The sequence below is a fragment of the Podarcis pityusensis genome (genome assembly GCF_964106645.2).
Source record: "Podarcis pityusensis genome assembly, chromosome: 7".
Classification (NCBI taxonomy): domain Eukaryota; kingdom Metazoa; phylum Chordata; class Lepidosauria; order Squamata; family Lacertidae; genus Podarcis; species Podarcis pityusensis.
The window spans coordinates 80621641-80648220 of NC_138031.1; the positions used below are offsets into that span (position 1 = coordinate 80621641).

The 26580-nt window shown below is 43.9% G+C and overlaps 1 protein-coding gene across 3 annotated transcripts in view; it reads left to right on the top strand.

Annotated features, from left to right (window-relative positions):
* CTNNAL1 (catenin alpha like 1) overlaps window positions 1-26580 on the top strand; it is a 61034-nt gene that overhangs the window by 31650 nt on the left and 2804 nt on the right. For all 3 annotated transcript variants that reach the window (XR_013988913.1, XM_081014715.1, XM_081014714.1), the window contains exons 7-18: window positions 1908-2108; window positions 4235-4321; window positions 5890-6048; window positions 7308-7400; window positions 10007-10157; window positions 19240-19277; window positions 20246-20296; window positions 20400-20554; window positions 23568-23616; window positions 24419-24475; window positions 24623-24742; window positions 26328-26411. Coding sequence is in view for 2 of the 3 variants with exons in the window: in XM_081014715.1 (XP_080870841.1) it covers window positions 1908-2108; window positions 4235-4321; window positions 5890-6048; window positions 7308-7400; window positions 10007-10157; window positions 19240-19277; window positions 20246-20296; window positions 20400-20554; window positions 23568-23616; window positions 24419-24475; window positions 24623-24742; window positions 26328-26411 (1245 nt within the window). In the remaining variant the exon portion in view is untranslated. The remainder of the gene's footprint in view (window positions 1-1907; window positions 2109-4234; window positions 4322-5889; window positions 6049-7307; window positions 7401-10006; window positions 10158-19239; window positions 19278-20245; window positions 20297-20399; window positions 20555-23567; window positions 23617-24418; window positions 24476-24622; window positions 24743-26327; window positions 26412-26580) is intronic.

Consider the following 26580-nt stretch of genomic DNA (forward strand, 5'->3'; position numbering starts at 1 on the left):
ATATCATCTTAGAAAAGTGTACAGTGGTGCCTCGCAAGACGAAATTAATCCGTTCCGCGAGTCTCTTCGTCTTGCGGTTTTTTCGTCTTGCGAAGCACGGCTATTAGCGGCTTAGCGGCTATTTACGGCTTAGCGGCTTTAAGAAAAAGGAAACAAACTCGCAAGAACTCGCAAGACGTTTCCTCTTGCGAAGCAAGCCCGTAGGGAAATTCGTCTTGCGGAACGACTCAAAAAACGGAAAACTCTTTCGTCTTGCGTGTTTTTCGTCTTGCGAGGCATTCGTCTTGCGAGGTACCACTGTATTTTCATCCTGCTGCACTGATTAGGGTTGAAGTAAATGAGTCGTATATATAATTATTATTATTTGCATTTTATCATTCCCCCCTTTCCCCCCCAAAAAGTAATCCAAGGCAACTTACAAAGTAGTACAAAGATGAAAAGCAGTACCCATAAAAGATTGTGGGGGCACAACGCAACATCCTGATGCCATGCGCATGATATTGCGAGGTGCCGGGGCGGAGACATTGGGGGGGGGGAGCAAAGTTCCTCAGTCCCTAGGAGTTAGTGCAGTACAAAGCTACAACTGAATAAAAACCTAAAAACCCATTAATACATATAAATGGCATCCTGCCCAGTAAAGGAAGGTTGATCCAGGTTGGTTCATGTACATGTACCGTATTTTTCGCTCCATAAGACGCACTTTTTTCTTCTTAAAATCCAAAGGGAAATGTCTGTGCGTCTTATGGAGCGAATGTGTGGTCCCTGGGGCGGCGGGGGGGGGAACCCGGGCTTCCCCCGCCAGCCCCGCCAAGCTCTGGGAGCAGCGGGAAGGCTGCTCCCCGACCTGCTCTTTGGGGCAGGTGGTGGGGGAAAGCCCGGCTTCCCCCGCCAGCCCCACAAGCTTCTGAACTGCTCTGGGGTAGCCTGCGAAGCCTCCGCAGGGCAGCGGGGAGCCTTCATCCCGCTGCCTTGGGGAGGCTTCACACGGCTATCCCTGGCTTTTGTGGGAGGTGGGGGAAGGGACAGAGCGAGTCTCTCTCACTTCCCCCACCTCCCGCAAAAGCCCCTAAGAGCCGCATATTTTTTTTCTTGAATTCCCCCCCCCCCCCCAAAAAAAAAGTATGTGTGCCTTATGGTCAGGTGCGCCTTATGGAGCGAAAAATACGGTATGTCTAATTACACTGTGGGAGATATGCAAAGATCCTGGATGCCACCTATAGATTCTTTAACGAAAGATCCCAAACATTAGCTTAAGGCAGGGATGAAATATATAATTCTGGGCATTTAGAGCTTGCAAAGTGCGTTGCCCTCATTTTCATGGTAATTTCGTTTCCTTAAAACAACCTGTAAGCCCAGTCAATGTTTGCCCTCCCACCAGCAATATGGAAATAATAAGAAGCTTAGAGCAGGGGTGGGGAGCCATGGCCTCTCAGGATGTTGTTGGGGTTAACTCCCATGTCTCTGGCCATTGGCTAGGCTGAGTCATGCTAGTAAGAGTTGGAATCCCAAAGCCATGATGGACCAGTGGCTTCTTCCCCCAGCCCAAGGCAGCAGTAATTTTATATCTGAATTGCAGACTACAGTGGTACCTCGGGTTAAGTACTTAATTTGTTCTGGAGGTCCGTTCTTAACCTGAAACTGTTCTTAACCTGAAGCACCACTTTAGCTAATGGGGCCTCCTGCTGCCGCCGCACAATTTCTGCTCTCATCCTGAAGCAAAGTTCTTAACCCGAGGTCCTATTTCTGGGTTAGCGGAGTCTGTAACCTGAAGCGTATGTAACCTGAAGCGTATGTAACCTGAGGTACCACTGTACTTAATTCACAGCTCTTAACCATTATGGTACACTTGTTAGTCTTCTATGATTTTTTTGAGGTGTCTTCATGGTTCTCCCCGCCCTGTTTCACAGAATAAGGTGGAAGGATTGCGGGAGAATCTTTATCTTCTGTCAAAGGAAAATCTTCGGGCAATGCTACGTGTTGTCCTCGAGCACACAGAGGACTTTACTGATTCTGCTTATACGAGCCACGAGAACAGAGAGCGCATCTTGGAACTGTCCAAGCAAGCAAAGATGGAACTGGAGCAGCTGGTGTCAGCGTGGATGTATGCTGTAAGATTTTTTCTTTCCCCCCCTAGCATTGCTGATTCATTTACGTTTGCTTCAAAAGAAATACACTTCAAGGGCAATTTGCAGAGAACAACTTATCTGATAACCCTAATAACATCCCATTACAATATTGCAAACATCATAAGTTAATTATAATCTTTGCCGTTGGTTTTTTAAAAGGTCGTTTTGTTTAGTTGTGTTTTGCAGTCGTTTACAAAACCATAACTGAAACCAGATATAAACACACACTAGTAATTGGAGATGCACACATACACACACACAACACACACCTCTCACTGTTGGCTAATATAGAAAAACACACTTGTATTGGACATATTTATTTGTCCTCTGGAGTCTGATTAACCTTTCCATTAACATTGGCTTGGTAGCCCCAACATATGGTTTGGGAGCGCCAGATGTTGCAGCATGGCAATGCTAAATAGGTGTGAATCTGGCCCCTTGGATGGAGGCTGGATTAAGATGGTTGCGGGCTTTGGTGCAGTTCCCAAAATAGGGCCACTTTCCCCTAAAAGTAAACATAGAATAATGTACCGCAAAATAAGACTCATGGTATCTTGAAGACAAACAAATTTTTATCTTCAGGTTTATGGTACAAACTTTCATGAACTAAAAATAAATACTGTGAGTATGTACAGTTTTGCATTTAAATTCACATAACTCATTGATTTGCTCACTTGGGTCAATATCCAACTCTCGGCCTAACCTGCTTCACCTGTTGTGAAGACACAACAAAAGGTGTAAAATGGCGGCACAATGGGTGCTTGTGTCATAGGCAACAAATTTTGGTTCCTTTAACCAGAGTGATGCATATTTGTACTATAAAGGACCATTATTTTTCTGACCGCCCACCACCACCCCCAGTCTTAATCTGGCCTGCTGGTTGGTTGCTTTAGATCTGTAAGTCCAACTTGTAAAATCGTGTTTGAATTGAGCTTACCCCTAGGTTAGTTTGCACAGGGGGTTGATTCCTCATTGGACTGGGAGCGGGGACTGTGGAACGTAGAGCGATCTTTCATTTTATAAATGTTTTTGTTTACTTTTTACTATTTTACCAATGGACTGTGGGCCACACCTCCAGTAAGTAGACATGGTCTGTTTCTTCCCCAATCTGTCATTTACAGAAACCCTGCAGGGTAGGTTTGGATAAGAGAGCAAGTAGCCCAAGGTCACTGATGCACATAATGTCATAGGTTTCCAGGACGCTTACCTTTTATGCTGGCGTTGTGGTCTAAACCACTGAGCCTCTTGGGCTTGCCGATCGAAAGGTCGGCGGTTCAAATCCCCATGACAGGGTGAGCTCCCGTTGCTGTCCCAGTTCCTGTCAACCTAGTAGTTCAGAAGAACGCCAGTGCAAGTAGAAAAATTGGTACTGCTATGACAGGAAGGTAAACTGTGTTTCCGTGTGCTCTGGTTTCCGTCACAGTGTCCCGTTGTGCTAGAAGCGCTTTAGCCATGCTGGCCACATGACCCAGAAAGCTGTCTGTGAACAAACGCCGGCTCCCTCTTCCTGAAAGGGAGATGAGCGTCGCAACCCCATAGTCACCTTTGACTGGACTTAACCATCCAGGGTTTTACTTTTAAAAAAAAAAAACACAACAAGCAAGTCACATGGTCAGGACTGGCTAACAAATTCTTGTCTAACAGAAGCAAAGTGGATTGCTCTATATCTTTAATTCTGTGACAGAGAAGCATGCCGGAAAAAGCAGAACATATATAGTCAAACCCTAGTATCATGGAATTGTAGAGTTAGAAGAGATCCAGAGGGTTTAGGGAAGTTTATAATATTTAATGCTGTATTGTTTTTAACACTCGATTGGAAGCCGCCCAGAGTGGCTGGGGAAACTCAGCCAGATGGGCGGGGTATAAATAATAAATAATAATAATTATTATTATTATTATTATTATTATTATTCAGGAATCCCTGTCCCTGCTTACTCCAAAGAAAAGTCTTACTTTGTTCAGGGAGCTTAACTTCCAAATCAGTATGCATAGGGCTGCACCTTTTACTTGCAAACCCATGTTTGAATTATGATTATGACGATGAATTGTTTAAACGACCGAATTGCCTAAAAACCCATCCTGCGGGATTGGGAATTGTTTCTCTCCAGCAAAGTCAGAGGAAAAAGGATGTCACGGAAGACCTGGAAGTAGCGATATTAAAAATGTGTCAGTGTATGACCGAGCTTCAGAGAGAAGTAAGTTCAATTCAGTACAATCTGCAGTAAATTTCGGGAACTTCTTGGGCTTTGATATGTGTAACTTTCTGAAAAACAAATCCTTGGCTCAGCAGATGTATAATCATGTGATGGTAGTTCCAACTAATTGAATCTACCACTTGAGCCTTTTTTTATATTGCAATATATAGGCAGGTAGCCATGTTGGTCTGCCGTAGTCGAAACAAAATTAAAAAATTCCTTCCAGTAGCACCTTAGAGACCAACTAAGTTTGCTATTGGTGTGAGCTTTCATGTGCATGCACACGAAGAAGTATCTGAAGAAGTGTTGCATGCACACGAAAGCTCATACCAATAACAAACTTACCGTATTTTTCGTTCTATAGGACGTACCTTGTTTTAGAGGGGGAGAACAAGAAAAAAAATTCTCCCCCTCTCTGCTCAGCACACCTTCAGCGAAGCGGCAGGAGAAACAGAGCCCCTTCCATTTCTCCTCCCGCTTGGCTGAAGGGGCACTGCGCAGCTCTCCCTCTTTGCTGAAGCTAGGAGAGTCTGCTCCGCAGGCTTCAGGCGGCTGTCCCTGAAGCCTGGAGAGCTAGAGGGGTCGGTGCGCTTCTGAGGCTTTATGTTGCTATCGCTGAAGCCAAGGAGCCTGCATTCGTACCATAGGACGCACACACATTTCCCCTTGATTTTTGGAGGGGGAAAAGTGCGTCCTATAGAGCGAAAAATACGGTAGTTGGTCTCTGTGCTACTGGAAGGATTTTTTTTAGTTTATATTGTAAGGTTATCTTGAAGTAATTACCTGCATAGAAGCCTGCTAGCATGACCTGAATACAAGAACACACATTGCTAAGTAATATTTTAGAATTCGGCCTGGCATGGCTCGGGTTCATTCTTCTTATGTAATCTATTGCCCAGTCAGTGCTCTGGTAGCACCTTGAGCTGTGGCATTATTTAATCTAAGTGCCGGTCAGCGTGTTTCTGGGAGCCCCAGGTAAGCTGCTCTGAGCCCACTTTAGGTAGCACAGCTAGACATATGTATGGAAAAATAAGACACATCAGTTTACAGTTAAACACAACTACCAGTAATGGAGGGAAGGTGGGGTTGGAGATGCTTAACTGACCTGGGAGGTGAGTTGCTGCTGCTGACTGGGAGGGATGGTTCGGTGGGGAAGGCAGCTCAGCGCAAGTCCTCTGGTGGAGCCAATCAATTGTTCCTGTTGTTGTGCAGGCACAACAATGTCCCCAATGCGCTGCTGCCTCACCCCTCAGCTTCTGGGTAGCCAGCAACAACTCCGGGAGGTCGGGCAAACATCTCCGCCCCACCACACTCTGTGAGACTGATCGTAATTCTTCAATTCTTTTTTTGTGATGAGGAATTGGAAAAAGAATGTTGCATAATGATGAAAGTTTTGTACATCTCGCCCAGTTTTAATTTGCTCTGAATTGTCCACCGCAGGCAATCTGGTGTTGTAACCTACTGGTTTTTGTCTGTCTTTCTTTCTTTCTTTCTTTCTTTCTTTCTTTCTTTCTTTCTTTCTTTCTTTCTCCCCCCCCCCCCCCAAAAAAAATATATATATATCAAAGCTTCACAGTGCAGCAACATCTGTCGCAGCAGACGTGATAAAATACCATTCTGACCACCTTGTTTTGAAAGCTCTGAAGATCTGCGGGACAGAAGGAAACATAGAGGCAGTTGCAGAACACAGCTGTAAGCTCTCTGAACAGAAAGAACAGTTGATTGAAGTAAGTTCGCGTCGTTTTCATGAACATTTTCAAAAATGCTTTAATATTTAAAGCGGTCTTGAGTTTTTGTTGGTTTGGGGCACACCTGTGAAATTTGTGCAGGTTCCGACTCCACACACATGCCCATGCCCCCACACCCCAGGGTTGGGGCATCAGTTGACTAGGCTGTTAGGCCTTGCAGTACCACGGTTCTCAAGTTTGCCTGTTCTGTGCTTTGCCTGGACTCAGGGATGGGGGAGCACATTAACATTAGGTCCAGTCATGGCCGACTCTGGGGTTGCGGCGCTCATCTCGCTTTATTGGCCGAGGGAGCCGGCGTACAGCTTCCAGGTCATGTGGCCAGCATCACTAAGCCGCTTCTGGCGAACCAGAGCAGTGCACGGAAACGCCATTTACCTTCCTGCCGGAGTGGTACCTATTTATCTACTTGCACTTTGACGTGCTTTCAAAGTGCAAGTAGATAAATAGGTACCACTCTGGCGGGAAGGTAAACAGCGTTTCCGTGCAATGCTCCGGTTTCCATAACGGTGTTCCGTTGCACCAGAAGCAGTTTAGTCCTGCTGGCCACATGACCCGGAAAGCTGTCTGTGGACAAACGCCAGCTCCCTCCTCCTGAAAGCGAGATGAGCGCCGCAACCCCATAGTTGCCTTTGACTGGACTTAACTGTATATATGCTGCCCCTCTGCCTTGTTCTTCAAAGTGCTGCTGTAGTGAAACTAGTTTCTGACCTCGGTGTATTATGGCTCTGGAATCAACACTGTGCAAAATGACTGTGGGACCATTCCAGCCAAGCTTCCAGTGCTATTGATTTCGGCGGGAGCATCATAGAATTGTAAAGTTGGAAGGGTCATCTAGAACAACCTGCTGCAATGCAGGAATGCTAAGCGTGTTCAGGGGCTAAGCTGGAATTGCATGCTGGATCTCTGTCAAATGTCTAAGGAGCAGGAGAAGGAGGGAGAGAATTGGAGGAGACAGATAAGATTAGCCCTTTGCCTGGCTACCCAGCTGCACATTTGCACCAGCTGAGGCAAAGTGAAAGGTCTAGGGGACCTGAGTTCAGGAGACAAGCAATGGAGGGGCGGGGAAGTCAATCATTGCTCCTTTCCCCTTAGCTTTTTAGCCGTTCAACAGAGATCCAGGTTTCCATCAGCCGTTTCTGAGTTCTAAAAGCTTTCATTTGGCACCAATGTAATTTTTACGTTGTCTTTCCATAACAATCCCATAATTGGTAGGTGGGTTTTCCTGCTTCCTTTCCTAGATATGTCATTTATTGAGGCATGTCTCCGGAACAGAGCCGCTGGAAATTACTTGTCTACATGCAGAAGACACTTTTCACGTGACGGGGCCTCAGGTAGGTGTGATTTTTACCTTGCGGTGTTGAAGGAGATGCTTTCAAGGCAGACGTGTGCTTGCGGTATCTCATTTTGGGTGATGACCACTAGCAACAGCTTAGCCTCTATCACTGCTACAGATTTTTTTTCCCCTGTATCAGATTGACGAATTCTGATGTTACCTTTTAATCAGTCCACCTGCTCATCAGTCATTACACATTCAAGCTGATTTCCTTCATCTAGCAGATCAAATTAAATGGATTTATACAGTGGTACCTCTGGTTATGTACTTAATTCGTTCCGGAGGTCAGTTCTTAACCTGAAACTGTTCTTAACCTGAAGCACCACTTTAGCTAATGGGGCCTCCTGCTGCCGCCGCACGATTTCTGCTCTCATCCTGAAGCAAAGTTCTTAACCTGAGGTAATATTTCTGGGTTAGCGGAGTCTGTAACCTGAAGCGTATGTAACCTGAAGCGTATGTAACCCGAGGTACCACTGTATTAATGTGCAGCAGTATTACTCCCAGTCTACATAGACTTTACAAAAGGAGACCAATTTAATATCTCTTCTTCTATTTCACTATCTCTTAGTTCCTTTCGTATATTATGCCATATTTTTAAGCGGCATCCTTTGTGAAGGAGGCTAGCAGTGAGCACCTTTGCAGCTGTGAACAGATTCCGTTCCAGCTCTAGGCACTCTGAACTAGTGATGTTAAATTCTCAAGAATAATCCTTTGAAGAATATTTTCAGTTAATGAGAATATTAGAGAATTTTCATTTAAAATAGGAGAATATTCATTTTAATGCATTTTAATGCATTGAAAATGATATAATTTTAATGCACTTTAAACCATTCTAAGGTGATGGCACCAGTAATTGTCATGTTAAGGTTTGGTATAAGGAAACTCAGTAGTAATCATATTTTATTCTTCCATTAGAACATGTACGTGTTATAGGACAAGTCAAAAAATACAATTGGCATGTTAAGGTTTGATACAAGTAAATTCGGTAATAGGCTATCTTGTGCTTCTAATAGCTCTAACACTTAATAACTGTTTTGGTGACTAAAACACAGCTTGATGAACAAAACTATATGCATACATATAAAAAAGAAGCCAATAACATTAAGTATATTATCATTATATGATAATATATTTCAGTATGTCAATCTCTGGTAAATGGCACCGTGTACCATTGAACGGCACTACAAAAACCAGTTACTGGCACTAAATAAAAATATAGAAATGTCAACTGTTTAAATCAAGGCCACTTCACATGCTGTTACACATAATTGTATAGGCCTAGGTATTTTAAAAGTATAAAGCATTAAAGCTACTTTCTGTAAAAAAAATCGCTGTATGGCCAAGGGTATTGAATTGCTAAGAATAAGGTCACACCAAAATAGAAAAAAGGCTATTACATATAGTTGAAATACATACAAATTCAAATGTTTATCAAATTAAATGAATAGCATTTTTAAAACTAAAAAAATAAAAATGTTTTCTGTAGCTCACATTTCAGAACTGCCAGTGGTGAATGACACAATACCCAGTAATGTAACTGGATCAAAAAAAAAAATCATTATTCATTACTTAAACTGGCAGTATCACAGCTTGACTTACTGTCCACTAGAATTTTTAAACGTGGGTTGTAAAACTGGTTCTTACATTAGAATTTACAGTTTGTGGAGAATATTCTCACCTCACATCACTACTCTGAACACACGACATCCTTTGCAAAGCATTACACTTTCAGCACTGACCCAATCCCATTTTTATTAATCTAATTTGATTTTGCTGGGGTCAAGTACTGGTGGTATAATCCTTTGCAATGATTTTCTTCAGTGTTATAGTAATTTTGCGGTTAACACCCACAGGGAATTCTCTCCACAGAGAGGAGAAAGAATACATATCCAAGGCTAGTTCCTGATTCACAGACTGTAGTTTATTGTTAATATCTGTACTGGACCTTAGTGGAAGGCCAGAATTTAGACTTGCTCTGAATAAATGAGGCTACTTTACACCAATCAGACCATTGGCTCATGTATCCTGATACTTCTTTCTATCCAAAGCGTTGGCAAGTTGTCTTTGCTGCAAATCCTCTGTGCTAAATTCTATGTGAATTCCATATTAGATTTCATGAACATCTGAGTAGCAAAATTGCTTTGGGAGAAAAGGTAATGTTAGTGTTAGGATCATTTTTAGTAACCAGTGTTCCACAGGTGCAGTATAGTTTACGTGGAACAACATCTGGGCTCACATCTGCAATACTGCACATCTGTGATGTGATAAAGCGCTTCTTACAGACGTTCTACCAATTTTGGTGAACCTTTTTTGCCTTTAATATGAATGTATTATGTAAATTAATAATAATTTGTGAAATTGTCGTGATTAATTATATTAAGTGGTTTTTCTCAGTTCACTCAATTTAAGAAAGCTGTTTGTTCAGAACAGTTTTGCACAATGTGCTCCCAATGAATGCCCTTAGTGTTTGCAAAGCTTTGCCAGGCAAATGCTACAGCGGCCCTTTTTAAATACAAATGAGAGGCTGTTTATTCTTTGCCTCTGGGGGTGGATGCTGATTAGCAATTTCTGGTTACATGGCAAGATCTGCTTTGTTTCCTTCAGATAATTTCTGCTGCAGAAACCCTGACGTTGCATCCTTCCAGCAAGATTGCAAAAGAAAATCTGGATGTGTTCTGCGAAGCCTGGGAGTCACAGCTGACTGACATGTCCTTGCTCTTAAGAGAAATCAGTGATGTGTTTGAAGGAAGACGAGGTGAGAAAGCTGTTCTTAGATGCAGACAACCTACTGTCCTTAAATACAAGCTACCAACTTACAGCACACGCGTATTCTGAGTACTCTGGCTGTTACGCAAGATGGGTTTGAGGATCTAAGTTGAATCCTTTATAAGGTCAACAAAGGACAACTTGGGGTCACTTAACATTTTACGCAGCTCCATAGGTACCCTCGTATTTGCTACGTTGCAAATTGTAAAGTCTGCAGAGCAAATGCGCAGCTCCAAAAGCAGCAGATACATGACATGGAGGCCCAGTTGGCAGAGCTTCTTGGCGTATGTCCACTGAGTGTTTAGAAACACGTAATTTACTATTGCATTTATTAGCCCAGCAAACTTTGGAGTACCCATGATGCTGTGCTAGTGTGAAGTAGCTAAACAATAACTCTAGATAGTCACTCTGAATCAGTCTGGTTTCACCTTTTCAGGGAAATATTGGCTGTGCTAGCACGTAGCGCTAAACCATGGTTTAGTCTTATGAGGACGAGTTGCAGGGAGCCATGGTCTCAACATACTCCCTGCTCCATTTGTGTGGCTGGAAGGAGCAGCTTAAAAGCTTTTCATATCTGCTTTAGAGCTTTTTATGATGTCCGTACGTGGGGAGACTGCATTTAGTTTTAGCTATGGTGGTGATGATGATGATGATGATGATGATGATGGTATATAAATACATATGTTCATCTGACGATCACAGGGTGGTTCACAACATAAATATACAAAATGAGAACACAGAATATATAAAAACAGACCAATAACCCCTCTCCAAAGGCCTGGGTATAGAGAAACATTTTTGCCTGGCACTGAAAGATATGTAATGGTTCATGTGAGCAAGCCAGCTCCGAACCCATAGCTTATAAAGCTGACTTGCTTTCACTAAACATAGTTAACAAAATTTACGGTTTGGACAGAAGTGGAAACTTCTGGCCTCCTCCTTGCAGCTGCGCCAACAGGGAGTGGGTAGCAGACAAATCTTAGGCTCACTGCAGCTCATGCTCATAATTCTAGCCGTGGTTTGTTGTTCACGTGCAAACCAGGCTAGCGAGTATGATTTTGAGATTGAGCCTTTTGTAAATTCGGGGTTCCTTGAATCTTGACAAGGAGCGTTCCATAAGTCTGGTGTGATCATGCTCACAGTTAATGCTTTAAAAGAAGTGAGTTCGAGCTTCGCACCTCAAGGAACCCTATCTCTTTGGATTGGACAATTGAGGAGCCCTTGCTTGTCAGCCTTGGAGCTCCTGCACATTGCATAGGATTCTGGGGGAAGTTCCTGGGTGCATTTTCACTTCTTGGGCCTAGCAGTTGCTCCCTGTTAATTGGGGTTATATTGTATGATGTACCCTGCAGTTTCTCCCAAGGCTGCGCGTTGCAAGGAAGGCTTTTTAAAGTAGCTTGTCCAACACTGAGGAGCCCTGATAAACCTTTAAAAGAGCTCCCGGGTATTATAGTTTGAAAACCACTATTTTAGAGGGATAAATGTTATATAGTGAGAGTACTTTATAGGTTTTGCTCTTTATGGAGATGCAGCAATACACTTTCAAGCCTTAATTTCAGGAAATGCTTAGTAATACAAAACAATGGAAACATTTATATTTTTTTTGTGAGGGGGTTGTAAAGAGACGCCTTTCTTTCTGTCTGACCTAAACTGTCCAGTGTTCTTGCAAAAGAAACACCCTTTTATTTCTGTACTGTCTGCTCTCATACTTCTCGCTCCACAATGTAGTGAATGTAGCTATTTGATTTTTAAACTGCTATCCTTTCTGCTTGGATGGAATCTCTCTGATGACTCTACGCAACTTTTGGCCTATTTTCTGTGGTGGGTAAGTCACCTGGTATTTGTATGGCATGTAGAAAAGAAACTGTGAAAGAGCAAATCTCTCTCTTAATGTCTTGCCCGAGGCGTTGTTCGGTGTTAATTTATCAAGAGACTTCTCATTTCTAAGCATAATTTTAATTTTCTTCAGATAAGTTTAATTCCAGCTTTTCAGTTTTAGGGAGGGTTTCACCACCACCCCACTGAATTGTGCCACACTTCATTTTATAGAATTGTAGCATTTGATGTATTGATTCAGTTGTGCATTTTATGGAAAACTCAGGGCAAAGAAATTAGGTTCGATATTAGAGCAAAACCCGACATACAATGGTAGCTTTTACTGCAGAGTGCCAAAGGGGAAGTCTGTGTTTAGCCTTTTATCCTCCCCAGTTTCCTATTGCATTTCTGCTAGGAGAGCCAAGATCTACAAGTGTCCTAACCAGTGCTTTTTTTTCTGGGAGGAGGAATACGCCTAAACATTTTGTGAATCTTTGTAAGGTAAAGGTAAACGGACCCCTGACCATTAGGTCCAGTCGTGGCCGACTCTGGGGTTGCGGTGCTCATCTCACTTTATTGGCCGAGGGAGCCGGCGTACAGCTTGCGGGTCATGTGGCCAGCATGACTAAGCCACTTCTGGCGAACCAGAGCAGCACACAGAAACGCCGTTTACCTTCCTGCCTGAGCGGTACCTATGTATCTACTTGCACTTGATGTGCTTTTGAACTGCTAGGTTGGCAGGAGCAGGGACCGAGCAACGGGAGCTCACCCCGTCGCGGGGATTCGAACCGCCGACCTTCTGATCGGCAAGTCCTACGCTCTGTGGTTTTAACCCACAGCGCCACCCGCGTCCCTTTTGTGAATCTTTTTACTTTTGTCCATTTACTGTATTTATTTTTCCCAATTTGAACTACAAAATGGTGGTTTTCTTGAGTCAAAATGAGAGTACCCCTAAACATTTTTAAGAAGAAGGGAAAAAAGCACTGGTCCTGACTATCTTGGACTTGTATACCTGTGAAGGTATAGGAACTGTGAAGTGTGGCTGGAAGCAGAAGCCATATAGAAACAGAGTTCACAGCAATTGGATAATTGTAGCTCCTGCTTCAATACTGCATCAGCCTTCACCCATGTGACATATACAAGTAGTCTTCCTCCTAGGTTGCTGTAGGGCAGGATGCCTTAGCAGTTCTGTAGAAGAAGAATTTCAGCAAGCACAGCTTTTCTGCAGCACTACAGCTGCAGGAAGGGACGCGGGTGGCGCAGTGGGTTAAACCACAGAGCCTAGGACTTGCCGATCAGAAGGTCGGTGGTTCGAATCCCCGCGACGGGGTGAGCTCCTGTTGTTCAGTCCCTGCTCCTGCCAACCTAGCAGTTCGATAGCACGTCAAAGTGCAAGTAGATAAATAGGTACCACTGCAGCGGGAAGGTAAACGGCGTTTCTGTGCGCTGCTGTGGTTCGCCAGAAGCGGCTTAGTCATGCTGGCCACATGACCCGGAAGCTGTACGCCGGCTCCCTCGGCCTGTAAAGTGAGATGAGCGCTGCAACCCCAGAGTCGGTCACGACTGGACCTATTGGTCAGGGGTCCCTTTACCTTTTCCTTTACAGTTGCAGGACAAGCAGTTGCAGCCTGCCAAAATTATTCCCTTTGTGCAAAGAGCCCTTTTCCGAAGCTCCCAGTCAAGTTCTCTACAGCAGAGCTCTCTTGCATCCTTAGCATAATGATTGACCCTATCCAGGCAGGAGGACACTTTGATGCCCTGCTTGGAAGTTTGGTTTGAAAGAAGAACTGTGCATTACCCAATCTGGCTGGCTAGTGCTGCAAAACAGCCATTTGTCATTATGCATGCTTTGCTTGTTAACAATGGGAGCAGTTTCCCCCGATCCTTCTTAAATGGGTATCTATTCCTGTTTGTCCCATGGTGGGCCGTTGGATCAAATAGATATTTACAAAAGAAAAAGAAATGGCTTGAGGAATATGAGTGAGTGCTCTTCGGCTATGGCATAGTGAACAGGAGATTGCGTTCCTATTTCACCTGTTTTTTCTCATTTCTATTCCTGAAGTATATTTAAAAGAACCAGAAGCACATTCGAGACAAGCTTCTATTTTGTCCTTTTGCTGCCTTGGTTCCATCTGTTGGGATCTAACATTGTAGTTCTGAAACTGTTGGAAGTCACATCAAGAAGACTAATCATAGTCCGCAGAGGCATTGCTAGATACTTAACACCCCTGATGATCTCTGTCTTTTAGGTGGAAGAAACTATTTCCGACTCATAGAATCAGATTTCTGTTGGAATTATTGACTCTTCATCAAATCCAGAGTAGTGTTTCCCCATGTCGAACGCAATGGCTGCAATCCAGAGAGAGAATTGGTCATGTTGAGGTTCCACTGAAATCAGTGGGGAAAGTTAATATAGTCATATTTAAGTTCCATTAATTTCAGTCTGAATCTTAATGGACTGAGGCACAAAGTGTAAAGGACAAGATGTTGTGTCTCCTAACTCTGCAGTGAGCACACACAAGAAAAATGTGACCGGTCAAATCCTGCTTCCCATGACTATAGGGACTATTTCATACTTTATGTGTTTTCTGTGGGCAGAAACAGTAACAAGCACAATTTTTGCTTAAAATTTGAAGCCGGTCTAAGCATTTGATTTGTCCCAGCTGACTCAGATGCACATTGCCCTAGAACAGGCATGGCCAGACTCAGCCCTCCAGCTGTTTTGGGACTACAATTCCCATCATCCCTGACCACTGGTCCTGTTAGCTAGGGATGGTGGGAAACAGCTGGAGGGCCAAGTTTGGCCATGCCTGCCCTAGAAGAAGAGAATATCAGTTTTCTTTCTAAACCCAAAGCACACCTCTCCAGTTTAGGAGTGAGTAATGCCTAAATGCCCTTAAACTTTCCATATTGGTACAATGTTGTTGCACTTTAAATTATATTATATGAAATTGCCAATGGAATGTTTGCTATAATTTCATAGCAAACTTAGAAAATATTACATACTATGCAGTTATATTTTTGTGTGCATTTATGAAATGGCCTAAATTTTGTCCTCAAGGGGAATGGGGAAGAGGGGTAGAAATCTAAACCAATTTGCAACATTTAGACTTTTCCTACCAGAGCAAAGTGATTACTTGGCATTCAAGGAAAAATTCAATTCAAAACTTAAACCTGGGCGTGATTTATGCCCTTCCCCTCTGTATTTGCAGGGTAATATAGAGTCGTGTGTATGTGTCCCCATTTGGCAACATCCACAAGTTGTCACATGCTTAAAAGAAAATCCACACAACCAATTTATTGTGTAAATATTGAGGGAGGAAAATTAACCTACAGCACTTCCATCTCACAAATTCTACAGGGACCTGGTTCAGCCAATCACAGATTATTGTGAATGAGCTGCAAGAGACTTCGTCTTGCTCATTCCCACTGCCCACATAATTTCCGAGAGATGGAGAGAGAAAGCTTCTGTTCCCACTTTAGGACAAACCACAGTTCTTTGATATGTATGGGTTGTCAAAGCCAGTTAATGCATACAAACTGCTTTCTAATACCACAACTGGTCCTGGTTTGTTTTAACTAACTGCGGTTAGACCATAGCACACCCTTCTGAGTTTGAAAGTAACAGGGAACGGTGCTTTTCTCCAAAGTGAAAATGGAATCTCTCTCTCTCTCTCTCTGTCTCTCCTCTTCTTGCTCCTAGGAAAGGAGGGATTGTATCTGAGGCTCACACAGGCTTGGCCACAGTTGATCTTAAAAATGGTTTAGATCCGTGGTCCTCTAGATGATGTTGTAGTCCCACCAGCATGGCCAAAACTCAGTGATGGTTGGAGTTGTTGCTCAACAACATTGCTACCCAACCCTGATTTAGATGATGCTCTGAATTGAGCCTGTCGATTATATATCATGTGGCAGAATTAATAAGTACCACAGGGTAAGGACCTAAATTAGGCTTGCATAGCAAATTTGTCTTGAAAGAATGTAATGTAACACCCTTCCTCTCCCTCCTTATGAATTGTTTGTTTCATGTATTTGTTTATCAGCCAAATTATGTTGTGGCTAGGACCTACAACGTAGCTCTGATTCTTAGTTTAAACTTAGTATGAATAACGTTATCTGGCCTTGTTGGAAGCTGCAGCAAGTCAGCACTAGGAAAAAGCTGGATTCAAACACAGCAGAGGACATAGCACTGCCAAAGTGAAACGCTTTTAAGTCCCATTGACTTCTTAAGGGTGGTTTTCAGCACGTGTCTTAATTTTCCCATTCAGATTAATGGGATTGAATGTGTTTAACCAGGTCAATATGGCTTTTATCTTGAAAGCAGCAGCTGGCATTAGTTTCCAATTCAGCATATTAAATTGGGTTGTTGTGGCTTGGTGTATTTTGTTTTTTAAAAAAAGAACAAATTTATGCTCAGTGACAGAGCAAAATATTTCACCCTGTGGATTTATACAACATAAACTTCCTGGGTGTTCTCTGAATTCTTTTATCACAAAATTGAGCCTGCCTTCGCCATTGCTAGAGAACAACAACAACCCAATAGTGGCATTCTAGATAACAGGAGGAAACATCCCTTAATTTTTTTGATAATAATTAAAGTTGCAATTAACACTTCAGTTTGTTCTTGTCAGGAAGATAGCTAAGCCTATATACTAAGTGGACTGAAAGTTTAGCGGGCTAGTCCCCTCCACCTGCCCCTTAATTTACAAACTTTATATTTTTTACGGTAATGTAAATTTTTAAGCTGTCACTTTACAACGTGTGGGATGTGATGGGAAAGGTATGTTTTTGATGTCTGCGAGGCAAACGCTCTCTGCTTTTTGGTGATGGTTAAAGACTGAAGAGCAATCAAAATGTGCTGGACACTTTCTAATAAACCAAGTGTATTTTTACAACGAACTGCTTGGCTCCAATCTGATTTGTGTTTTCTTTCCTTCCTGGGAGAAGCCGGAGTGCCGTGGGCTCTATTTCAGCAGCGACTCCACAACTCCCTCGGCTGACGCCACCCCTGTTGAAATGTTTCTCAGCTTCCTCCTCTGTCTCAGCCACTTCCATCTTTCCACTCTGCTTTCCCTTTGCCAGACATTCTGCCCTTTCCTCATACCATGTTGAGGGACTCTCATCCTTTGATTGACAGTAGCCAGGGGTGAGCAAAGCCACCATGAAGTACTTGGAACACTGAGCTGGACTGATCTTTGGACATCCACAGTGGCCATGCCTCAGCCACCCCCTTGTTGGAAATAACTCACACAAGGATGCAGATATTAGGTTTATGTTATTGGGCAAATTTTGGCCACAACTTTATTGAATTACAGAATGTGAGTGGTATTGGCTTAGGCACTGAGTGGACCCAACTATATTTGACTCCTGCCCTCTGTGCAGGAAGTCCAGTAAGGGTAAACCACCAGTAGGGGGAGTCCTGTCAATGCGAACCAACTCAAGCACCCCCTGGTGTTCCCGTCGGGGTGGTGTCAAGGCCTTAGCCCCCCAACCGGGCTTCGTACAAGATCAACACCCCTGGATTCCTTTAACGGAAAACCCTTAAGCATGGAGGGGCAGGTGATGGCCACACCTCACCTCCCCCACACAAGGTCAAACAATGCCTAACCGCAACCCTAACAAAGTTGTGGTGATTGCTACGGGGTAGGCGAAAATGAAGTGGCCATTTGCCAAGTGGGAAAATTCCTACCAGGCTCCTCGGACAACCAAGGCGACCAACCGAAGTCCATAGCAAGGCCAGTGCGTAAGCTGCAAATAGGGAGGGAGGGTGGGTGATTGAGGAAGTGAGCCAAAGAGGAAGTCCTCTGGCTCGCTCCTCCATTTAAATGGACCCGGCCACGCCCCCCGGCCAGCGGGTTGGCTGGCCGGGCTCTGATGTGGCCGGGATCCCCCAGGCAACGAGGGACAAAGTCCCCTGCCCCCGGTAGGGAGTGGGTGGCCATGCGGTCCACCTCAACTCCTCCCCACTGGGAAGTGGAGCAGATCTACCACCTAGTAGAGCAACACCTGAATCGCATGGCCTGGGATATTCTCTCCAGTCTTCTGTACATGGGTTGGTCCAGCAGACCAAATTGCTTTACTTGCTCCATTGCCTGCCCTCCGTTCTGTTGCACAGATGTTGATAATCATGTCACAGATCTTCCAGATCCTCTCCGTTTTTGTGGGCATGAATGGGCTTTGTGCAGAGGGCTTGTAGCACACGAGATTATCTGTGCTGTGGAAGGGTTGTATGCCAAACCTTCCTCTCTAATAGAGCACCTCCTGGAAAGCATGTCTCAGCCACGTCGGTGGCTAAACTTTTAAGGAGTACAGTCGTACCTTGGTTCTCGAATGGAATCCATTACGGAAGTCCACTCGACGTTAAAAAATGAAGGCGCGGATTCCGATTGGCTGCGGGAGCTTCCTGCACTCAATCGGAAGCCATGTCAGACGTTCGGCTTCCAAAGAACGTTCGCAAACCGAAACACTTCCTTCCAGGTTCGTGAGCCAAAACGTTCGAGTCACAAGGCGTTCGAGAACCAAGGTACGACTGTACAGCATTTCTGGTTCCCAGTATAACTAGCTATTTTACTAGCATGCTAACACAGATTGTGACTCCCCAGATAACGCCACTCCAAATACTATTTCTTAATCACCTTGGGGGATGACATCCAGTTGGTTTTGCTAGCAGATCTCTCCATTCTGTGACACTCACAGCAGGTCAGATGTTAATTAGATGTGTGTTTAAACATTTCTGGTTTGAACGCCAAGCTTTTTTGGGCCACCCAGGTGCCATCAGAATCCTCTGAATAATGCTTCCGTGGACATACAACCACCTCACCCCTCCTTGAAAACTACTGGTGTAGGGCAGGAAAGACAAATAGCTGAGATGGTATATCAGAAATTACCAGGAGAAAGGCAGACTCCCAACTCATTTATGCACTTGCCTGTGTGATGTGGGCGTTCTTTGCCCCATGAAATAGTTCCCTCCCTCTCCTTGGGCATTCAGAAAGGTATTAGAAGATTTTAGAAAGACTGTTGTCGAAAAGTAAGGGCGCCTACTCAACGCGCCAGGTCTTCAAAGAATCAAATTTAAGCAGTAGCAGAATTTCCCTTTTATATACTGAAAGCCATGGCAGAATCCATGAAGAGGAATTGTTAGAGGTAGGTAGCTCTTTTCTTTAAAATGATTTTTTTTTTTAAGCCTAAAGAAATGAAAGAATAAGTCTGAGGTGTGCGTGAAAGCTACATGACAAATTTTAATGTGTTGTTCTTAGGAGAGAAGCGTGTGTACCTGTCGCTGCCCAGGCCGGGGGTAAGTTCACTTTGGTGGGGTTGCTGCATTTACCTTTTTTTCATACACTAAAAATTAATTTGCTCCATTCCACATACCTCCTCCTTATTTGCCACCATACTCTTAATTTTTAAAAATCTAGTTTTCTTTCACCCCCTTTCAGAGGGTTGATGAAAACCTCATATAGCCATCCTGGCTATAGAAGGTAGTTTTCTTTGAGGAAGCAGCGGTAACTAAACAAAAAAGAAAGTTGGGTAATCTTCTCAACTGCAGTGCTTTGCCTAAGACAGGGGTCAGCAAACTTTTTCAGCAGGGGGCTGGTACACTGTCCCTCGGACCTTGTAGGGGGCCAGAATATTTTTTTGGGGGGAAATGAACGAATTCCTATGCCCCACAAATAACCCAGAGATGCATTTTAAATAAAAGCACACATTCTACTCACGCTCATTCCCGGACCATCCGTGGGCCAGATTTAGAAGGCGATTGGGCCGGATCTGGCCCCCGGGCCTTAGTTTGCCTACCCATGGCCTAAGACCCCTGTAGTTCAGTTCATGACGTTGCCTACTGAAGTCAGTATGCAATTGCAGGTGATATAGGAGACTGTTTCATAACCTGGAGAACTGCCAATCAGAGTTGACAGTTTTGTGCTAGCTGCCTAATTTACTCACATATTTAAAAATCTGAAATTTTAGCAACAGCCATGGGTCACTTCTATTGTGTTCAGTGAGCCCATAAGGAAGGGGTTTTAAAAAGCAGGAAGTCCGTGAAAGGAGAACAGCAGTTGGTTCATTCCAACACTGACCCAACAACATAATCCTTCACTGAATTCAATCATTTTGAGTCTGGGGTCGGAGGGAAGAGCTTTATTGAAAAACAGCACACATTCTTGGGAATTCACCTGTTGACTCCATTCTTCATCCCTTTGATGGATTAATAGTAACACTGGAAGCAAATTCCATCCGGTAAACCTTTTGTTTCTTTTTTAACAGAAGCATAATGCAAACATGAAAGCCTTAAAGCCAGTCAGGCTTGATAGTGAGGTAAGTTACTACTTCTTAATCCGCTAGTGCAATTTTTCTGCACAGTAGTTGTGAAGCTGAATGGTGTATTAAGCAAAAAGGAAGTAACTTTTATCACTTGCAGGAGCAAATGAAGCTTGGGAAACTAGGCTTAGAACTGCATAAACTGACAGCGCGCGTCGACTCTGAGATGGAGAAGTGGGATGATCCTGAAAACGAGATTGTACGGCATGGACAAGGCCTGTCTAGCATGGCCTACTCTATGTTCTTATTTACAAGGTAAAAACAAAAGGGTCAGGGAGGGAGGGAGGGAGGGAGGGAGGAATATTAAGGAGAGAATGGTTTGAAGAAGAAACCATGGTTTGAAGGAATATTCTGAAGAGAACCAGTTTGAGGAAGCTATTCTCGTTAGCCTTCGTCTTTCTGCCCTCCCCTTGCCAAACTTGACACTGTATTTTCCTTGGGGCTGGGACCTCTCTTTGCTCATGTTAATTTTGAAGGCTAAACAAGAAATTACACTAAACATGCGGCTGAACGTGAAAATGGCCACTGTATTCCCTTCCCCTCTCCCTTGTATCGTTGAGTGAAAGCTCCTAGAACTTGACTCAGATTATAATGTTCTTTTTCTCCACAATGCTGGCAGGCAGGCAGGAAAAGGGGATGGCGGACGTCATAATATTTCACAAGCCCTACTTTGATGCTATAAAGGGACAAAGGGAGCTAAATGCACCGGTGGTGCCTTTTGCAGCAGATGCATATTCAGCATAGTGCCCTGAAAAGCGCCATCGTGTGCAGTGATTATGCTGTGTAAAAATATATACATTACAGCTTTTTGGTGTTGAGGTATAGCGTGTGCCACCTGGCTGCAGAAACGGCTGCCTAGGACAGAAGCTCTTTAGGGGCATTAATGAAATACCATGCAGTCCTGTCAGGTGGGTCCTAGGATCTCTTGCAATGTTGTAGGGGATGTTGTGGAGCTGCTGAGTTGCATCTAAGGCTACCAGTTTGTTTTTTTCAAAGAATCCGGGGACACTTTTTTTTTTTTTTTTTGAAAAGAGGAAAAAAATTATTAAAAAAATTAAAGAAGTAATATCTTCTCTTCTGTAGTCTCCTCTGTCGCGCGGCCTTCCTCTGGGCCTCAGCCTAGCCACCATGGAGTAGGCTCAGGTCAGGCCTGGGCTCGGCCACATTTCCTTGCCCTCCTCCTCAGTGGCAGCAACGGCAGGGGCACAGCAAGGTCAGGGCTCCCCTCTTTTTCTCCTTCCTCTTTCTCTGTCTCCCTTTTCCTTCTCCTCTCCTCCTTCTCACTGCGTCAGCTCCGGGGTTTTTACTGGCCTTGGAGCGCCACTGGGCAGTTGGCCGGGTGGCCGGACACACTCACTCCCAGCTCGATTTGGGTCACACGGGGTGTGTGTGTGTGTGTGTGTGTCAGCGGTTCCTCCAGTTGACGCACCGGGCGTCCCCGGTTCCCCCTCGGCAGTGGCAGTCTCAGCAGCCCGGAGCCAGCCTGGTAGTGCAGTTGGCTCTGGCTGGCTTCAGGAGCTGCCCGCTGCCGTGACACCCGCCATTTTGCCTCACCCAAAGTCCCCATATGATGTGTCTTGTTTGTTGAACCAATCACGCAGCATTCATTCCCTACTAATAAATTGACAACACTTAAAATATAAATTCAGGGACATTCCGGGGACGGATTTTGTCCGGGGACAGATTTGTAAAGCCGGGGACTATCCCCAGGAAACGGGGACGCCTGGTAACCATAATCTAAGAGTTGCCCCCCGCCCCTGCAGCATTGAAAGAGATCCCAGAAAGCTTGTCTTGCTGACTCTCCCCCCCCCCCCATCTGCACTTGTGTGTACTTGGTTTTGTATCCTGGGGAAGGCAGCCATCAGCAAAGTCTGAGAAGTGTCTGGCTGGCATTTTTAAGGTCACTGCTCTTTCATCTTCTGAACACTAGCAAGACAGGAAAAACTTATTTTTTTATTTAAAAAAAAACTCATTACACTGGCCTTCCATGTTTCACCCTTAGTTGAAATCTTACTTTGCACCTTCAAGTTAAGTAACCTTGATGTAGTTACAGCAAAGACAGCTCGTTCTCATGTCACGAGGGATGTTTTGATAAAAAAAATCACTGTATCTTCAGCCAAAGCGATGCCCAAGTCTGGAGCAGAACCGAGAGACTGAGCTGTTCTCTCCTTGGCAGAGTCTTTTCTGGACAACTCCAGAAGTTGTCGGACTTGCAACTCCAATCAGTCCCAGCCAGGAATAGTGAGAGTTGCAATCCAACACCTGGAGGTCCACAAGTCGCCCACCTCTGCACAAAATCTTCAGCTTCTCTGCCCCAGCCCTCCAGAGCCCTAATCACAGGGCTTTGTCCCCAGAGGACAGGATCACACTTCAAAACGACCTTGACAGATTAGAGAACTGGGCCAAAACAAACAAGATGAATTTTAACAGGGAGAAATGTAAAGTATTGCACTTGGGCAAAAAAAATGAGAGGCACAAATACAAGATGGGTGACACCTGGCTTGAGAGCAGTACATGTGAAAAGGATCTAGGAGTCTTGGTTGACCACAAACTTGACATGAGCCAACAGTGTGACGCGGCAGCTAAAAAAGCCAATGTAATTCTGGGCTGCATCAATAGGAGTATAGCATCTAGATCAAGGGAAGTAATAGTGCCACTGTATTCTGCTCTGGTCAGACCTCACCTGGAGTACTGTGTCCAGTTCTGGGCACCACAGTTCAAGAAGGACACTGACAAACTGGAACGTGTCCAGAGGAGGGCAACCAAAATGGTCCAAGGCCTGGAAACGATGCCTTATGAGGAACGGCTAAGGGAGCTGGGCATGTTTAGCCTGGAGAAGAGGAGGTTAAGGGGTGATATGATAGCCATGTTCAAATATATAAAAGGATGTCACATAGAGGAGGGAGAAAGGTTGTTTTCTGCTGCTCCAGAGAAGCGGACACGGAGCAATGGATCCAAACTACAAGAAAGAAGATTCCACCTAAACATTAGGAAGAACTTCCTGACAGTAAGAGCTGTTTGACAGTGGAATTTGCTGCCAAGGAGTGTGGTGGAGTCTCCTTCTTTGGAGGTCTTTAAGCAGAGGCTTGACAACCATATGTCAGGAGTGCTCTGATGGTGTTTCCTGCTTGGCAGGGGGTTGGACTCGATGGCCCTTGTGGTCTCTTCCAACTCTATGATTCTGTGATTCTGTGATTCTTTAAACGGTCTTTAGTGTGTTGGAATTGTTATTATCATTATTCTCTCTCTCTCTCTCTCTTTTCTTTAGAGGGGAAGGGCTGCTGAAAACCACTCAGGATTTATTTCAGCAGTCAGAGGTAATGAACAACCAAAAGAGAGATCGCAAACTACTTTCAAGATGCTGTCAGCAAAATGTTTTAATTAATTCCTGGAACAACGTGAGGTTCTGTTAGCAAAAACACTGAGCAATTAAATCATGGGGCCTTTGGGTTGCCTAATGAATATAGCACTTTTTGTCTAGGTTAATATTTTCCCTAAACCTTATTCCTCTTAGGTATCATTTAGAGGTGGGGGAAATCTGATAAGTACATTTGTATGTATCTTGAGGGTTCTTTGTTTTTTTTAAAAAAGGATTTCCGTATATGTGAACTGTGTATTAATTGTAATTTTTGGAGCGGAGAAGAGAAGTGGGGCTTGCTTCATTCACCCCCAAGTTGATTTTTAATCTTTCCTCCCAGTTTTATTCTGGTGGGAGACAGGAAGAATATTGCTGTGTTGCCTCCCATATATATATCGTTCAAACTATGGACATGTGATCCTGGATATACCCGTGCCTCCATTTCTCTCTTGGAGCAGGTCTTTTCGTGTCTGCAGGTCAGGATAGGCTACAAGGAAAAGGGAGGGGACTGCAGACAGCCAGTGGATGTATTATTAAATACACACACACACACACACACACACACTCTTACACCAGTGTATTTATTTTAAGTGAGCTGTCTCTCTTAAACAACAGTATTTTAAAGTGTATTCCTTTTGAGCTGCATTTGACTTGTTCAACAGGTTTCCAGGCCTGTTGTTGAGAGTAGGACCTCCCCTCATCTCTTGTGTTGACTGTTTTTTAGGTTTGCATTTAACTCCCCCCCCCCCTTTCTGTTGTAGGCCTTTGCTGCAGAAGGACTTAAGCTTGCCTCGGCTCTCCTTGCATTTTCTAATCAGGTACCGTACAAATTCCAAATATGAAAAAAAAGTTGCGTTTAAAAATTTCTCTTCTTGATGCTTCCATGCGTGGTTCCTAGCATTTTCCCCTTAAATTCCGTCATGTTTAGCTCTCCTATCTTAGAGGCATCTATGTGTTCGTTTCAGCTGGAAGATGATGACAAGCCATTGGTTCTACAGGAGATTGACAAAATGGTCCCTGCATATCAGCAGCTTCAGGTAACAGCCAAAACCCCTGTTCAGGGTAAAACTGCAACTTTCACAAAGGTAAGCTTCTTAATAAATTTTAAAGAGAGTTTTGCCAAATGAACTTGCTTTTTCAATCTTCTCTTTGTTTGTAGTCGAAGGAAGAAAACCTAGTGTTAGTCATGCTGAGAGTAGACTCAGTGAAATCAGTAAGCCTGCTTTGAGTATGACTAATGTTGAGGATCACACATATTATTTAGTTGTGTGTGTTGAATAGAGCAGGCAGAGGTTGTATGGTGCTATTATGTCGCTAAAATTAGCCAGGTCTCAACTTGGGAGGCCACTTTACAATTATACGGTGACGCTTAAAAACAAATCGTAGCCAGACAAGTCTTCTGGAAACAAATGTGGTGCTCCAAAAAGTTTCCTTGTTCCAACAAAGAAATAGGGGTCCCAGATTTTTAAAAAGCAAGCACAAATCTTGTTATGCCATCAGCACTTTGTAGAATGTATGCTCAGGCCTGTTTTAAAAGCATGTCTAATGGAACACAGATACCATGAATTGTCTTCTGTTTAAGCTCACTACAAAGTATTCAGCATATTGCATGCTTCCCAACCGTAAAGAAAACAAAGATGCCTGCTTTCCTTTCTCAAAAGTAATAATAAATGGTGGGCTGTCTTAAATTTGTGCATTTTTTAAAAGAGAGAGGTTACCTTTTTAAGGATTCTCCAAAAACAATACAAAGATCACCTTTAAGGCATCTAGATCAAGGGAAGTAATAGTGCCACTGTATTCTGCTCTGGTCAGACCTCACCTGGAGTACTGTGTCCAGTTCTGGGCACCACAGTTCAAGAAGGAAACTGACAAACTGGAACGTGTCCAGAGGAGGGCAACCAAAATGGTCCAAGGCCTGGAAACGATGCCTTATGAGGAACGGCTAAGGGAGCTGGGCATGTTTAGCCTGGAGAAGAGGAGGTTAAGGGGTGATATGATAGCCATGTTCAAATATATAAAAGGATGTCACATAGAGGAGGGAGAAAGGTTGTTTTCTGCTGCTCCAGAGAAGCGGACACGAAGCAATGGATCCAAACTACAAGAAAGAAGATTCCACCTAAACATTAGGAAGAACTTCCTGACAGTAAGAGCTGTTTGACAGTGGAATTTGCTGCCAAGGAGTGTGGTGGAGTCTCCTTCTTTGGAGGTCTTTAAGCAGAGGCTTGACAACCATATGTCAGGAGTGCTCTGATGGTGTTTCCTGCTTGGCAGGGGGTTGGACTCGATGGCCCTTGTGGTCTCTTCCAACTCTATGATTCTATGATTCTATGAAAAAATGTAGCAGGTTCATTGCTTGAAAGCCAGACAGCTAGTTCTTTGATTAAAGCCTTTCAATCGAATTCAATCCTGCAAGAGAGCAGCTTAAGAGACTTGGGACCATACAAGTGTGCTATTGTGTCTTCATTTGATTCTTGTTCCTTTAATTAAGGCTTGTGCAGGAGAACTTCCTCCTGGGTTGCGCTCGTTATCCTTAAAAGGTGACGGTGGAGGGAAGAAATCGTAGCGGAGTTTGAGCCACTAATAAATGTGTTTGATAAAAGTGCGAAAGCAATTTTCACAGGCGACGTTTCATGAACTCTTTTGTGATGCCCAGATTTACTCTGTGTTTAGGTGGACGCGTGCATTCACAAAGCAAAGTATATTCTCGATCTGCTGGCCCAAGTTCTTCCACTTAGCTGCAGGTTACTAAGAAAGGTGAGTTGGCATACACACATCATCTAAATGTAATAATAATAATAATAATAATTTTTATTTATACCCCGCCCTCCCCAGCCAAGGCCGGGCTCAGAGCGGCTTACAAGCAATAATAAAAACAACTTGAATGATTACAACTTAAAAACAAAATTAAAATACAACATTAAAA